The sequence below is a fragment of the Psittacula echo genome, assembly GCF_963264785.1.
Source record: "Psittacula echo genome assembly, chromosome: 7".
Taxonomy (NCBI): domain Eukaryota; kingdom Metazoa; phylum Chordata; class Aves; order Psittaciformes; family Psittacidae; genus Psittacula; species Psittacula echo.
Genome location: NC_137740.1, coordinates 26,058,823 through 26,075,783, shown reverse-complemented (window position 1 = coordinate 26,075,783; position 16,961 = coordinate 26,058,823). Strand labels below are relative to the sequence as shown.

At 39.7% G+C, this 16,961-nt stretch overlaps 1 protein-coding gene across 1 annotated transcript in view; it reads right to left on the bottom strand.

Moving 5' to 3' along the window:
* HMCN1 (hemicentin 1) overlaps positions 1-16,961 on the bottom strand; it is a gene marked incomplete at both ends in the record, with an annotated part of 192,319 nt that overhangs the window by 53,035 nt on the left and 122,323 nt on the right. Inside the window, 8 exons of the mRNA XM_080622289.1 lie at positions 1,492-1,637; positions 3,021-3,134; positions 6,355-6,528; positions 7,275-7,466; positions 7,838-7,924; positions 11,409-11,522; positions 15,228-15,395; positions 16,639-16,920. Of these exons, the coding sequence (XP_080478415.1) occupies positions 1,492-1,637; positions 3,021-3,134; positions 6,355-6,528; positions 7,275-7,466; positions 7,838-7,924; positions 11,409-11,522; positions 15,228-15,395; positions 16,639-16,920 (1,277 nt within the window). The remainder of the gene's footprint in view (positions 1-1,491; positions 1,638-3,020; positions 3,135-6,354; positions 6,529-7,274; positions 7,467-7,837; positions 7,925-11,408; positions 11,523-15,227; positions 15,396-16,638; positions 16,921-16,961) is intronic.

Genomic DNA, 16,961 nt, shown 5'->3' with positions numbered 1-16,961 from the left:
CAAGCTCCAGGTTTCCGGAGACGGTTTTCTTTCCATGGTTACCAGAAACTCTGCATCTTCACCTTTCTGATCTTGGTAGCTGATCTCCTAAGAGAATGTGGTTTTGCATCGTTCATAACCCCAGATGCAAGTTGCTGTGTAAAGGATCAATGCCACCCCCATCAGGCAAGGGCTTTTGTGACATCTGATTAAATCAGGTTAATTTAATTCCCTGAACTCACTGGCCAAGTCAATGAGCTGATGGAAAATCTACACATGTAAAACTACCATATACTTTTCTGTATGAGGTGAACAACTCAATCTAACTCACCCTACAGCCACACAGCCACTTGGATCTGCTGCCCCTTATGGGCACAGTGTAAACATAAAATGGATGCAGCAGCAATGCAGAGATACACAGGATTAGATGCTACTGTCCCTAGGGTTTACATCACACATGACAGTAGAGACTACACTACTGCAATCTGTACCTCTCAATGAAAACACAACACATTATACAGTCAACACTGAACCCCTGGCCTGCAGGGGACAATTAGGTTAATCCATGCATGTGACTGAAAGCCATTTACCTAGGGGCAACCTAAGGAAAAGCTGCTGCTCTGACAGTGGCAGCAAGCTGCTTACAGCCACTATCTATCTTTGGGGACCTCTCAACTACTCCCAGCATAATTTTTCACTGGCAATACATACAGTACCCCCAGGAGATCCAAGAATTACAGCATATGCTCAAAGCAGGCAGACATGCTTTGTAAATCCAGCAAGAGCTACTCCAGCTGGAGGGGTCCAGCAGCCTGCCACACTGTAAGTGCCCTACCAAGAACAGCTAAAGCAAGAGATTATAGGCCTATTTCTTACAAAGGAGTTGCACAGTTTCTGTTTTATTTATAGCCAGCCCCAAGTAAAATGCACATCTGTACTGTGGCATTGTCCTTCCAAACTTCTCCAGACCAATGTTTTTGTGAAGACTGTGTGTGGCATGAATCACGCCTTATTCCCCCCCCACAGAGGATCCAGATGCCTTTGTGGTTTCGGGAGCTCTGCCAGAACCAAGCGGGAGGTTCTTTGCAGCTTCTGCATGGGCAGCACTTAATGGAACCAAGCATGAGGCCATTCTTTAACGTGACCTTTGGGGACTTTACACAACAGCAAAGGGACATGTGGTTGTATCATGGGATGCTACTACTGGGCAGGGCCCCCCTCTTTAAAGCACAAGCTGGTAACAGGCCCTGGAAACTGATGTCTCAGTAGCACTGCCAAGCACCCACAAAAAAACAAGGGTGTCAATTTGCAGAGGTCTGGCCAACAGCAAACATCCTAAGATGTGTGAGGGGTGCTCATGCCAGCATGGCAGTGGGAAGATGATTTCCTGCTGACTTCAGCACTGCAAATGAGCCTGTGAGGCTGTGTGAATGTTTGTTAGCAGTGATAGTGATTATGCAGTTGTTTCTGTACAAAATCTGTCCATTAGAAGAAATTAAGTTTGTGACTGGCCTGTCCATCCTTGTACCAGCTGATGGCAGCAGCAGGAATGGCGTGAACTTCACACTCCAGGGTAAGGCTGTGGTTTATTTTGATCTTCACTTCTTTAGGGGACAGACCCATCCCTGAGATATCCCCCTTGTTAATGGTTGGCGGAACTGCGCAAAACCAAAGACAGCAAGTGTGATTTTTGTGACTTAGGCAGCATTTCAAATTTAACTGGACAAAGAGAAAACCTGGATGATAACCTCAGAGAAAGCAAGTGCATTCCTCTGTAGCCTGCATCTTCCCCATAGCTGTTTTTTTTTAAAATATGCATATATATGTGTGTGTATTTCAAACTATTTCTACTAAATTTGTTATATATAAAGTATATAAAACTGTACTTAACAGTTTTAGACATGGACACCTAACTATAGCCTTACCCAGCTATAGAACTTTATTGTATGTTTGGCTTGAATTCTATAAAGCTCAGTGTAATGCAATCATTGAAAAGCATTTTAATGGAAACTAATATTCTCAGAAACACATGTTTGAACTGAAGTCCACGCTTAGAGTAGCTAGTCAAAACTCAACATTTCCATTCCATTGAAATATCAGTGTTGCAAAATCTTGCTTCCTTCTGAATCAGAACGAAACTGGAATATTTCAAAATTCTTCAGCTACCCCCACCCTGGTATCGTAATATCTTTTAAATGCTTTCAAAGCATTTTCCATTCTTTTTTCAATTGAACATTTTAAATTCTCCCTAACGGTTACAGCAGTAATTACTGACAGTTGCAGTGGCATTTGGGAGTGCGGAGCTTTATGGTGCTAGATAGCCATACTTCAGTAATGATCTCTTTTGTCATCTTCTCATTATTCTGAATCCAATGGGGACTTATTAGGGAATTAGTGTCATTAAAATAACAGCACAGTTACTGTGAGGGAGTAAACCAAATTGCAGTTCAGATTAGAAAATTTAAAAAGATGAAAAATCATGCCTGACTGAGCCCATAATGAAGAGTTTTTGCATTAAATTAGAGCATTAGGCACAAATACTCAAAGGACAATGTGCTGACAGGAAGCCTTGAATAAGAAAGCTTTTGTGCATATGGTGCTTCATGGAAGGATATTTAATTATTATCCTCTGGTTTTATCTTACTCAAGAAAGTTTCCCATTGGATGTTATGGATCCCCCCCCTTCCTCTTTTTCTAAAACAGTTTCTTTGCTCACAAGATTCTCTGCTCACATCTCTCATTGTGCTGTACTTATCTGATTTGAAAATCATTATCAAAAAAGCATTTCAGAAGAAACTGGAGTTCAGCATTTCTTAAATGTCTTCCCCTGGGAGGTACTAAGATTTTTATCCCAACAGCAGCATTTGTGAAGGATGCAACAGGAAACTATTCTATTATCCTTCCTCAAGCAATGCCATGAGCTATTGCAGATGTAAAGCTACTAACAGAAATCCTTGTATTCACCAGGATAAGTAACACTGCAAAGGCATAAAAAATGGAAGAATGAAAAAAAAAAATATTATTGGGAAGTATTTACGTACTGTAGACTTTCACTTCATAGTGCTTCAAAGTTTCTCCTGCCTCGTTTGTGGCTATGCAGGTGTATCTTCCAGCATTGTCCTCTTGTGCATTTAAAATCTGCAGAGTTCGACCACCTGCCAAAAGACATAATTCTTTAATAAGATCTACATTTACTCCTGATTTCCAATTATTTAAATAGTTTCTGCAGCATATTTTCAACCCTTTGGTCCAAATTCTGCTTTTAGATAATCATAAAAACCTGACTGCCCTGTATACTGTGTAATAAATGATTGTATAATTTGCAGGAGTGCTTTGGATCACAAATCCTGTTGCTTACAGATTCTTGGAAAATCTGTTAACATAGTTCTCTGCAAGAAATTCCTTAAAGATATTCAGACAGAAGGAAGTGATTTGGGGTTCTGCAGATTTCATTCACAGAAAAAGGGAAAGGAGGCATAATCAGTAAGATTTAGCAAGAGGACTTTATTCAATATATGGAGTGGGTGTGAGCTCCTGAATTGCCTTTCTGTTTCAGTGTAGTTCTTCATATGAAAGAGGCCCTTAACTCCTCCTGAAGAATGGACAGAAGCAACAGCCACAATGTCAGAAGTGCAAATATGAATGAATCGGTAGGATTTAAGAGTTCAAGTGGCCTCTACAACTTTGAAATCCATCAATTAACTTCCCATAGTACCCACTTGACTTAAGATTTATACTGTCTGCATTCTCAGAGGTGAGCCACTATTTGACTTGGCTGCAGCTCTTTTTAGACTGCATTCCTAGAAATGCAATTGAATTACTATTCAATTCCTTGCTATCAGTACTGACTTATTCTTTTTCTGAATGCTTGCAGTTAACAATGCTAACCTTCTTTTAATCTACATGGCTTCAGTGTCACCAGCGAAGCTTGCTCCTGTTTTCCACCTCCACTGATGTGTTAGGTAAGAGTCACTTCACAAATTAAAAATGGCGAGCTACTAATGACCTAGAAAAATGGTATTTTACTAAATGCTACAAAAGTAGAATCATAGAATCATAGAATAGTTAGGGTTGGAAAGGACCTTAAGATCATCTAGTTCCAACCCCCCTGCCATGGGCAGGGACACCTCACACTAAACCATGCCACCCAAGGCCTCATCCAACCTGGCCTTGAACACCACCAAGGATGGAGCATTCACAACTTCCTTGGGCAACTCATTCCAGTGCCTCACCACCCTCACAGTAAAGAATTTCTTCCTTATATCCAATCTAAACTTCCCCTGTGTAAGTTTGAACCCATTACCCCTTGTCCTGTCACTGCAGTCCCTGATGAATAGTCCACCCCCAGCATCCTTGTAGGCCCCCTTCAGATACTGGAAGGCTGCTATGAGGTCTCCACGCAGCCTTCTCTTCTCCAGGCTCAACAGCCCCAACTTTCTCAGCCTGTCTTCATACGGGAGGTGCTCCAGTCCCCTGATCATCCTCGTGGCCCTCCTCTGGACTTGATCCAACAGTTCCATGTCCTTTTTATGTTGAGGACACTAGAACTGTACACAATACTCCAAGTGAGGTCTCACAAGAGCAGAGTAGAGGGGCAGGACCACCTCCTTCGACCTGCTGGTCTCTCTGCTCTTGATGCAGCCCAGGATACGGTTGGCTTTCTGGGCTGCGAGCGCACACTGCTGGCTCATGTTCGTTTTCTCATTGACCAACACCCTCAAGTCCTTCTCCGCAGGGCTGCTCTGAATCTCTTCTCTGCCCAACCTGTAGCTGTGCCTGGGATTCCTCTGACCCACGTGTAGGACCTTGCACTTGGCATGGTTAAACTTCATAAGGTTGGCATCAGCCCACCTCACAAGCGTGTCGAGGTCCCTCTGGATGGCATCCCTTCCCTCCAGTGTATCAACCGAACCACACAGCTTGGTGTCATCGGCAAACTTGCTGAGGGCGCACTCAATCCCACTGTCCATGTCACCAACAAAGATGTTGAACAAGACCGGTCTCAACACCAGTCCCTGAGGGACACCACTCGTTACTGGTCTCCAGCCAGACATTGAGCCATTGACCACAACTCTTTGCGTGTGGCCATCCAGCCAGTTCTTTATCCACTGAGTGGTCCACCCATCAAATTGATGTCTCTCCAATTTAGAGACAAGGATGTCATGTGGGACAGTGTCAAAGGCTTTGCACAAGTCCAGGTAGATGACAGCAGCTGCTCTGCCCCTGTCCATCAGTTTTGTAGCCCCATCATAGAAGGCCACCAAATTGGTCAGGCAGGATTTCCCCTTAGTGAAGCCATGCTGGCTGTCACCAACCACCTCCTTGTTTTTCATGTGCCTTAACATGCCTTCCAGGAGAATCTGCTCCAAGATTTTGCCAGGCACAGAGGTGAGACTGACTGCTCTGTAATTCCCCGGGTCATCCATTTTCCCCTTCTTGAAAATGGGGGTTATATTTCCCTTTTTCCAGTCATCGGGAACTTCACCTGACTGCCATGATTTTTCAAATGATGGACAGTGGCTTAGCAACTTCATTCGCCAGCTCCTTCTGGACCCGTGGATGGGTTTCTTCAGGTCCCATGGACTTGTGTATGTTTAGGTTTTTAAGATGGTCTTGAACCAGATCCTCTCCTACAGTGGGCCTAGGGTCTTCATTCTCACAGTCCCTGCGTTCACCTTCCAAGACTTAGGTGGTGCGGTCAGAGCCTTTGCCAGTGAAGACCAAGGCAAAGAAGTCATTAAGAACCACAGCCTTCTCCAAATCCTGGGTAGCCAGTTCTCCTGATATCTTCCGGAGGGGGCCTACATTGTCCCTAGTCTGTTCTTTATTCGCTACGTACCTATAGAATCCCTTCCTGTTATCCTTAACATGCCTAGCCAAGTTCAATTCTAACTGGGCCTTAGCTTTCCTAACCTAGTCCCTAGCTTCCCGGACAGCATCCCTGTATTCTTCCCACGCCGCCTGTCCCTGCTCCCACCTTCTATAGGCCTCTTTTTTCCTTTGAATTTTCCTGAGAAGCTCCTTATCCATCCAAGGACATCTCCTGGCCTTCCTGCTGCTCTTCCTTCTAGTTGGGATGCAACACTCCTGAGCTTGTAGCAGGTGATCCTTGAATATCAACCAAGAGTCTTGGGCCCCCCTGCCCTCTAGGGCTGTATCCCATGGAACCTTACTAAGCAGGTTCCTGAAGAGGCCAAAGTCTGCTCTCTTGAAGTCCAGAGCAGTGAGCTTGCTGCACGCTCTTCTCACTGTCCCAAGGACAAATGTAGCACTTAATAGAAATACATTCTTTGATTTTTTCTTTTTAAATCTGTAACAGGAAACTGAACAATAAAAAAGTAAAGTGTTTTTTCTCAACAACAACTAAACATTTACCTGGCAAAATGCGGATATTTCTGTTTGATTCTAAAGGATTACCATCTTTCAGCCAGGTGATCATTGCTGGAGGATAAGAGTAAGCCTCACAAACCAGTGATGTTGGGCTGTTGAGAATAACAGTGACATCTTCTGCATTTCCATGGCTGTCTGCATTCACAATGGTTGGAGACACTAGGAACAACAAAATCATTAACCAGAAGAAGGACCTCTATGAAAAGCCAATTTTCTTTTCCCTGTTCAGTCTAGGAATCTGGTTGCAGCCTTAAATAGCTGGAAGGCATTCCTATGAGACATGCTGAAACCCAGAGTGAGACAACATTCATCTGGTTTTATCTTTTGTCCTGAAGTCAACAATTGGCCCATGTCAGTGGAATCATCCACCCTTAGCCTTTGTCAAACACAGGTCACCAGGAAGCCAGCCATCACTTCTTGCGCAGCAGCTGGCAGACCCACTGCGTAATGATCCTGTGAGCAGCAGATTGGTAGGAGGCATGATCCTAGGAAATGAGGATGTGGTAAACAAACTCACCATTGTTTATATGTGGTTATGCAATAACCATCATGGAAAAAAAAAAACAGAACTGCAGATGGTTTCAGCTTTTATGAAGAGATCACAACCTGAAGTGCTCTCAGATACTTCTTCCTTGAATCACAATAAGCCAATGTACTGTCCTGCTCATTCCATTCAGAAAAGTCCTGTCATAGTTCCAAATTCTCTAGCTCTACATTGTCTAAAGCAAAGAACTGCTGTTTATGTTGAACTACTATTATTTATAATTTACTAAGATATAAAATTTTAATTGTATACAGGCAGCTTACACATTGCTGTAATTAAAGTACTACAAAATTCCAATGTGATTATCTGTTTTTTCCTGAGATTAATATTTTCTCTGCAAGAGTCAGCCCAGCTGTCTTACCAAGTACATTAAGACTGTAACTTTTGCTCTTCTCTCCAGCTGTATTGGATGCAATACATGTGTACCTCCCCGTGTCAGTGATTTGAGCATTGGTGATTTGCAGGAAACGGCCACTGGACAGAAACTTGTGATTCTCATCCTCAGTCAGAGATTGCCCATCCTTTATCCAGGTGATCTGTGGTACAGGGTTCCCTTAATGGAGTAAAGAAAATCATAAATATTAGTTGTGGCATAGTTATTTCCAAACAAACAAAAGCTATTTCAGATACCCTTTTCAAATACATCATTTAGGGAAACATTTTGGAATATGCACTCTATTGAACCTCTTGAAGTAATATACACATCCTCTTAAATTCCACCAGCCTTTAGAAAAGAAATATCACAGCAAATGTTACATTTTATGTAACATTTGTAAGGAGGAGACCTTAGTCCTGCTAAAAGCACCATGGTTAAATCTGAAATTTTGAAATTCCACTGAACCATAAATTCCATTAAAAACATGCTGTTCAGAATAAATGATGATTGACACCATGGGTTTCATTAGTAATATTGTATACTTTTACCTATCACTTCACATGTTAGGGTAACTCTGTGCTTCTCTTTTACTTTCATGTCTTCCAATTTATTTTCACCCACAATCCCTGGAGGCACTGCAAACAGACAAGACAAAAACATCAGCAAATATTACTTGCAACCAATTGGAACTAGATGATCTTAAGGTCCTTTCCAACCCTAACTATTCTACAATTCTATGATTCTAAATACAGTAATGACAGTATCTCAGTGTATGCTTCCCTTAATCACATTAATCAGTAAATGACTCAGATCTACCAGAAGCAGGTCCAGGTGTGAGACATTGTAGAACTAACCTGCTAGCACTATGTTCTGCACCCCTTAACCATACCAGCACATGCAAAAAGCAAGAGAGGACCACAGACCCATAAAGTATTCATCTCACTTCATTTTCAGAGCCAGAGAGATACTCAGGGTGCTGAGGAATATGTTCTGTAGGGCAATATTTCTGAGTATGAGCAGTAGGGCAAAGATGATGAGCACCTGTTAGTGAAGCCACATTTGATTTTATGCACTGGAAAGTTTTTTGAGTTTGTAAAGAAATTCTGTCACCCATATTAAGCAAGTGATTTATCTGTTCAAAACCATGTACTTAAGACTTGTTACCATGTTGCTTGTTTTCCAACAGATTTATAAAAAAGAGACAACTTGCCTATTTACGTACCATGTTGGTTTTTTTTTCCTTACCAAGACACTCTAAGAAATACAATAGATTACCAAAAAGTGGATGTTGTGTAAAAGCATACATATATTTTATGCAAATACAGCCAATTCCATACAGCAAATGAGCAAACTGTATAGGTCTAAAGGCATCTTGCAGAGATACATATTATGTGTCTCTAGGAAACAGAAGACAAAAAAATACCCCTCAAATGCCCATCCACACCCCAAATTGTTAACTCAATACAATGAAACTCTTACTTCTTACTGTATGGCTGACTACTTGATGACATGTTTTCAAATAATCTCAGTCAATAGGACTACACAGACTCATGTGTTTTCGGATTAGAAAAGCCAGATTATGAATGTGTTAAGATGGTTAAAAGATCCAATCAACTATCTATTTCAAAGGAGAGACATTTTTAGATTCAGGCCAAAATAAAATGGCATCACAAATCAGAGTAGGCATGGAATAAAGCAGGTTGAAAAGGAGGCCTATAGGTGTAAGAATGACAGCCTAACGTCCAAGAGATTTTTGAAAGTTTAGTAACAAAAATGTGGGACTAGGGAGCCAGATACTACCCTTTAATAAGCCTACAAAATGCAAACTCAGCCTAGGTAGAAGACCTAAAAAGAAGGTATTAAAATTTATTCAGCAGCTTATTTGTGATCTATCACTAAGGTGGAAGCAAGTTTTATGAAAATAAGGATTATGTTAATATGAAGAATTCATTTCCACAGAGAAAAATGTTGCTACACTAGATTTAGATACTAATGAAGAGTACAAACTACAGTGAAAAATCTGAAAAAAAAAAAAAAAAAGAAAGAGGTTTGCATCTCACTTGACTGGAACGGCAAAGATACCGCTTCAGTATGGCTAAAAAGTTGGCCTCTGAACAGGACACGTGGTGAGATGTGGGTTAGTAGAATTTAGCATTCAGGAAGGAAGATGCTGCCAGTACTGGCACTCTTACCAGCTTGTGATGCAGTTATAATCAAATTCCCTTTTGTGACTGTGCAAGCAATGCAAACCAGACTTTTGTATGGGTTCTAATGTTCAAACACAATGAGGCAAAGACGCATCAACTACTGAATGAATTATACGAGGGGAGATAAATATAACCTAAAATAATAAACTTCAGAACTTTAAAGATGGGCCAAAAGTTACTATTCATAAACAAACAGAGCAATTCATCAGTTTGGCCCCAAAATAATACCATAAGGTATCAATACACGTTAATTTCAGAAATATGACAAAGCCACACCAAACATTTTGCAAATATAAATATTATGCTTATTACATCAAGCTCTCCATGCAAACTGGCTCTCCTGTTGCACCTCCTACAACAATTTAAGAGAAACACTGGTAAGTCTCTGTAAGGTTCCTATTTACAGTGAGCCAATGAATATTCTGTGTTACTATCAGGACACATTCCAGTAACTTTCCTCTAGAAAGACAAAGGAATTACTGAGGGAACGGAAGAGAGGACTGAACAATAGAATTTTCCACTTAGACCACTTACAATCAGCTTCCCTGGGCATTTTTCTTCAAGTCAAACAAAGCCTATGCAATAGATTCCCAGAACCCTCGAGAACACCCTGTCACTAAAAGCCTCCAAAGAAAACAGTAAAACAATGAATGCTTTTCAGTGTTTATCCATTTCTTCCATTCTACCAGACTTACACTTCCGTGAGCTCATCAAATAAACATGAACTGACATGAATGTGAGTTATCATTCACAGGCTGAATGTGCATAAGTCAGCAGAAGGAAAGGGAAGCTGACAGTGGTCAGCACCTTAGAGAAAAGAAACTAAAGGAAAATGATGTACAGTAATGTAAGACAACCTGCATCAGGCCTACTATTTCGTAACAAATAGTTACTAAAAAAAAAAAAGCAGCATTTCTTGGGAAAATACTGTAGGTGTGGGGATTTTTTTTTTTTTTTTTTTAGAACAGTTAATGTGAAAAAAATTACACATTAATCGTTCTAAATAGCAATCTAAAGAGCTTCCTGTACTTGTCTAAACATGTTAGCAGGCTCACCCACTACCACACTTGGTTTATAACCCTTAAAATACCAAAGGCTTTACTGACTGAAGGTTTCCACTGGATCTGAGATTTCTATTTTGCAAAAACAATCCCAGCTCCAGTGTTTAATCTTCCTGTCCATCTTGGCTTTGCCTTCACATCTCTGTTGCAATAGATTATTACCATCGTGACACTTACCTATACATACTATACCCAGTGTTATGCAGATTCATATGATTTTCATATGGTTTCCTGGGGCTAGTTTTCTTTTGACTCAAATCAGCTTAAATTCTGGCCTGTGCCAAAAGAAATAGCACTATTTCCCTGACCACTCATTCTTGTCATCTTCCTTTCACCAACACTGTGGTAAACCAGCAGGGAACTAATCTGTCTGAAAACTAACATGACTAGGAAAACACAAACCCCCTACTTTTCCAGATCACTTATAAACTGATTCACCTCATTCATCACACCCAAAGGAGAGTGAAGCTATGAGCAACAAGAAAATGAAGAGAGGATGGGAGTCCAGCTGTGGGCATCTCCCAGACTTCTATCTGACTGAAATAGCAACCTAACTGAAGGCAGTTGCGTTGACATAGTTCCTTTTCAGAAAGGAAACAAACCAACCACAAAACACAAGTAGCTGCCAGTTATTCCAAATTACATCTGAAGAATATTCACTTTAAAAACAAAAGAAACAACAAATTCACATGTAGAGGTAACTTCTCTTTAAAATTTTATTTTCTGACCAAGTTATCAAATTAGCTTTTTCCCCCCATAAGGACATACATTTTGGCATAATAATTTTTAAAGTATTATCAGAGTATACACTAGATTCTCTTCTTCTGTAACAAAAATTACCACATACTTACCTAGAACAGAAAGGGTAAAATCTTTCCTCACTTCCCCCGCAGCATTGGTCACTACACAAGTATATTGACCTTCATCTGCTACATTTGTGTGTATCAAACGGAGAGTTCTGCCCCCTGAGTGGAAAGTGGAAAAAGAAAAAGTACAATCACTGAAGTCCTTCTCCAACCACATGCTCCCAAATTGTCTGTGCTATCTCTTAATCTTCTACGGTTTGCTTAAATTTACAGCTGGTTTTTTTCATGTCGTTTAATTTTTAATGTGCTTTGTTTTGTTGAACAAAGAGTAAGAGAAAGTGTCTAACCTTACTCCTACTCCTATCATTTCCCAGTGCTTTTAGATCTGTGCTTCACATTGATCATCCTGTTCTTTCTAGTCAGCAACTTCCAGACTACCCTGACATAACCACCTCTCCCTCCCCCACCCCCCGGCCTTTTTTTTTCTTCCCTCTAGAAACTACATTTAAGTGAACTTTGAGGCATTCGGATATTTTCTGAGGATTTCTGGATAAAGTCAGAGACAACTGGAACTATCACTGAGTACTTTGAGACACGTCTGTAGAGTTTACACAGAGAAAATCAAACCTGCTCCTCACAGGTCACTCAAACTATATGCACAGGCACAGTAATTCATTGATCAGCACAGACACTTTGGATGTATCAGGAACATTGTGTTTGCAATATGCAGGAGTAGTGCTCATACTTTTATGCAGGAAATTTTGACAGACTATGGTGTCTTAGCAAGATTTTGATTCACAAGTACTTTGCTATACTGAGAATATATCTAGATGGCTGTACAGTAAAAAATAATAGAGCCTCATTGAAGAGAGGGTGTGTGTACACATAAAAACAAGTTTATTTTTATAAACACATACAAACAGTCGTTGAAGGTATTTCCACACATACAGATAAGGAATACAATTCCACTCCTCTTTTACTGCGTTTGTATTAATTGTGCCATTAATAATAGTAACAGGTAACAACGGTACTGGTTTACCTGTAATGTTTTAAAATAGCAGATTTCTTTTGATACTGTGGCAGAGCTGTTGTCAGAAAAACTTTTTACAGGCACGCTAGCTTAAAAGGAAGAAGATTTGCAAGTATGTTTGACCAAAAGATCAAGAATACTCCTGCTTTTCCATAGCAGAATAACTTATCTTTTCTTCCTTTTTGGCAGAAAACAAACACCAGTGAGCATTTAAATGTGAAAACAAGTGGCCATCCTTCAGCTTTTTCCCAGTTTCTCTTTAGCAGCTCTCACATTAGCAGTCATTACCACACAGTACATCATAGCTGAACTATGCATCTCCTGCCTGAGGATGTCCACAGGGTCTCATTATTGGGATATATCCCAGAAAATTATGTTCCTGATCATGTGCTTTGAAGGAAGAAACTGCTGACCTGGTTAATGGATGTGCTCCTGCCCAAGGGGTTCTACCTGCTGAAAGGAATACTGAGACAGCAGAAGGCTCAGGTCTTGCAGCCTCAGTTTTTGCAGCACTCTAATTCCTTCTCCCATCCACACCCTGAACAAAGCCATATAACAAGCAAAATGAAGCAGATATCTTCCTGCAGGAGACTGTAACTTTCTCTGATATCACATACCATAGCACACCCAGGGCTTCAGTGCTGAGGCAGGATACGATTTTCTACATTTAGCTAAAACCTAATCAAAACCTTTCTCCTTCCAAAGCTAGTGTGCAACTTAGTGCATGGTCTGCAAGGAAAACAGTGGTGGATATTATTTTTCCTTTTTTTTTTTTTTCCCTAAAGGATATGTAAGAAGCATCATCAGAAGGAAACATCAGCATCTGAATTAAAAGATTAAAAGTTGCCAGCAGCATGTCCACACATTTAAATAATCTACAATGCCAAGTATGTTTTCAATCAACAGAACCAAAATCTTGCTTTGGCAAAGCATTTTACCTCCTTAATTAGTTGAAAAGGGGGATTTTGTTGTTGTTGTTGCTGCTTCGTTTTTTTACAGCTGTACAAACACAAATAAAGTTCCAAATGCCATGTTGGTTACAGTTTACCCCCACAATGTAGTTTTTTAAAGCACAAAGTTTGCTGGAAAACAAAACTCTGAGTTCTGGCCTGTTTCCACACTCCCACTGCAGCTAACATTCAGAGACAATAAACATCTTTTTGTCTCGCACCCTTCCTGACTCCACAATCTGGGTGGTGATAATAGTGTGGGTGTAGAAATCAACAGACAGGACAGAAACAATCAAGCCCAGAAAACACCGTTTTTGTTACTGGCAGTGTCACACAAAAAGGAGTGCATACCAATTCAGATAGTCAGATTTATACTGGATGATAATCAGACACTACTCCTTTTCCCATGTGCCATCTGTAGAAATAGGAAAGTAGAGGACAGGACTACCTGTAATGTTAAGAGCTACACTGATCAAAAAGCTACACTTTTCATCAGCTACACTAATTAAAAAAATCCTGAAAAATTTCAGCTTCAAATCCAGTCTTAGCTGAGCTTCTAAACACATCCAGTTCCTTTACCTTTCATAGTTTTCTTGTGTTCATGCTGTAGGATGGTTTGGCTTTACGTGGTGGCTATGTCTGAGTATTAGAAAATTCTTCATAATTTATTTTCATTAAATTTCTAGCTATGAGTAGCAAACCCAAGATCAAAGAAAAATCTGAATTGTCACCTACATGCCTTAGTTGTAACCAGATACTTCATTACTTCTGTGCAGTCCACAAAGCTGATTCCCAGACACGTGAATTCAATGCAAAATATGTTGCCTGCTTGGTATGCATTTTCTGTTTATAATCTCAAGAGCACTAACTCAATTTCCTATTGTAAACACAAACCCTTAACATCACTGCAGCAGCTGATCAAGTATTCTCACTTCTATATGGTATTGCAGGAAAATGGTTTACAGGAACAGGTACCAAGCCCCTCATATTTCAGATGTCTCTGTCAATTACTACTGTCCTAAAAAGGCACCTGAACTAGTTCTCTGTAGGTTATTACATCTTGAAAATCAAGATCCCTGATGAATTGCATCTGTTTCTCTGCTTGCCTATCATAAGTTTATCCAGATCTCTAGGACTAGTCTTCTTGTTAATGCAGCATTCTGCATTTGAATGACCGTATAATTCAAACTTTTATTAGATGACATTCTGGAGATCAGATTCAGTTAGCTGTTAGATTCAGTTTATAGCAGTTAGCTGTAAATAGCTGCAAGGCCAGGAAGTATGTACATGCATTAATTTCTGAGGTTCATGAACAGAAATTCATGAGGTTCATGAATATTTCCCTTCATTTTTATATACGGACTCACAGAAATGAAAGACGTATTTTGTTTACTGCCATTTGTATTCATTCTCTCAAAGATTTTTCCTCTTTAAAAGGTAAAATAACTGCAAACAGGTAGAGAAAACTGATCAAATGAGAGAGCATATGCAGTATATGTTCTAGCACTGACAAAGCAAGATGTTACCAGCAGACATATCTCTGGTAATATAGATTAGACTAACACACGCTAGCAGCCAGAGAAATGGCTTAATCAATGACCAAACAGCTCCCAGCCTTTGGCCCATACACACAAAGTTTGGTAATAATTTTGAACATTTATGTTAGCTTTTCATCAGGCACTCCAGCTAATCTGACCACATTTACTGAAAAGCTTCACATTGAAAAACTATTTCTTGTCTCTCTTTGTCTTTACAGATTATTAAATCAAATTTTCTTTCATGTGAAATACTTGCACTGTAGATGTAGATGCAGAGGGCCCTTTGTCCCCTTCCTCTTTTTTGTTTTTTTGTTTTTTTTTTTTTAAATAACTGCAACTTTTGTACCTGAGAGGATTCGCACTGAGTTGTTCAAAGTGACAGGCCATCCATTCTTGAGCCATGTTATTGTTGGCAAGGGAATTCCTGAAGCTTCACAAACCAGAGAGATGGGATTCTTCTCCACAGTGCTGATGTTTTCAGGCATCTGCAGGTAACCAGCAATACTTGGGGGAACTACAGAAAAGAATAAAGAAAGCCATGCTTCAGAACAAATAAAAAATAATTTTGATCTCAAAAGGTTGGCAAGTAAAGTGCAACAAGACTGAGACATTTAATACTATATATTAATGACAGTTTCTTATTGTGTAATGGCATAGAAATACTTAAATTAAATTCTATTAGTTCTACTACTTTTATGGCTTAAGATCCACAGTGAATAACAGTTTATAGGAGTTCTGCCCATCTACACTAATTATGATTTCCAGTATCTAATGAAACTCAACGGAAAATTCTAACACAGACAGAATTATATGCTTTTTCTAAAGGAAAGAACAATCCTTATTAAAATAACTACCACTAATTTAGCTTTTCTTTGCCAAGAATAAGAATATTTTCACTTTGGAAGCAGTTCTGCAATTCTACAGTTCATACTTTAAAACATGAAGCCTGGGGTCAAGAATTGACAAACATCTTCCAGCACTCTGAGCAGCTTGCGGAGATTTGAAGTTTCTCTTTACTACCCAGAAGTCTGATAATACAGTACAGCAAATGCATCAAATAAAAAAAAAAAAAAAAAAAAAAAAAAAAACAAAAAACCTGGGAAATAATTTTGGCCTCTTATTTTCAATAATGAGAATTCCTGTAAAACATAAATATTCTGTTTGACAAATCATAAAGAGTCATATGCAAAAGTGTGACAGTGACTGTAAGATAATGTCCTGATCAATGCTATTATGTCAAATTATGGAGATGAATTACAGTTGGAGGTACCGTCTTTAAATTCTTCTGATTGTGAAAAATGGGAGAACCTGATAATCAAACACTTGAGAAACTGTTGATCTTCAGGTAAAATCCTCTAGCAGCGGCCATGAGCAGGGTGTTCTTGGTTAAATCTTGATTTTTTTTTTATCTCCCACAATAGAATGTTTCCCACCATGATACTCAACCAGTATTCTATGAAATTTTACCATATCTTGCTTTTCTCCTCAGGAGATGGAGCAACTGGGGATGGATTGATATTATCAGTCCCAGAGGTAAGATTTTAAAATATTCTGGAGTTAAAAAATTTGATTTAGATTTTTTTAAGATTGCAGTTGAAACTGCATCACTGATCTGCAATTGACACTACATCACATGTAAAGCTTGCAATAGATATAGGTGATTCATTTAGCTACACAACTGTTTCTTGCTTGTCTGTGGGTAAATTTGCATGTCTATTTTGTTTCTGTTATGCCTGTCCCATTTTGCACATACTCACCATGAACATTTAAATCATATTTTCTGTCAGATAGCCCTGCCGCATTGGCAGCAACACAGACATAGCGGCCAGTGTCTGACACCTGGGTATTTCTTAGTTGAAGAAAGCGACCATTATGAAGTATCTCTATGTCCCTTCCACTAACCAGTGGATGGCCATCCTTCATCCATGTTATTGATGGTTCTGGAATGCCCTGTACCATGCACTCCAAGGAAACTTCGTTTCCTTGGGTGACGACAACTTCCGATGGGTGGCTACCACTATTTATTATAGTTGGTCGAACTATGAAAGAAAAAGAAAGACAGTATGGAAGTCAACTGGAA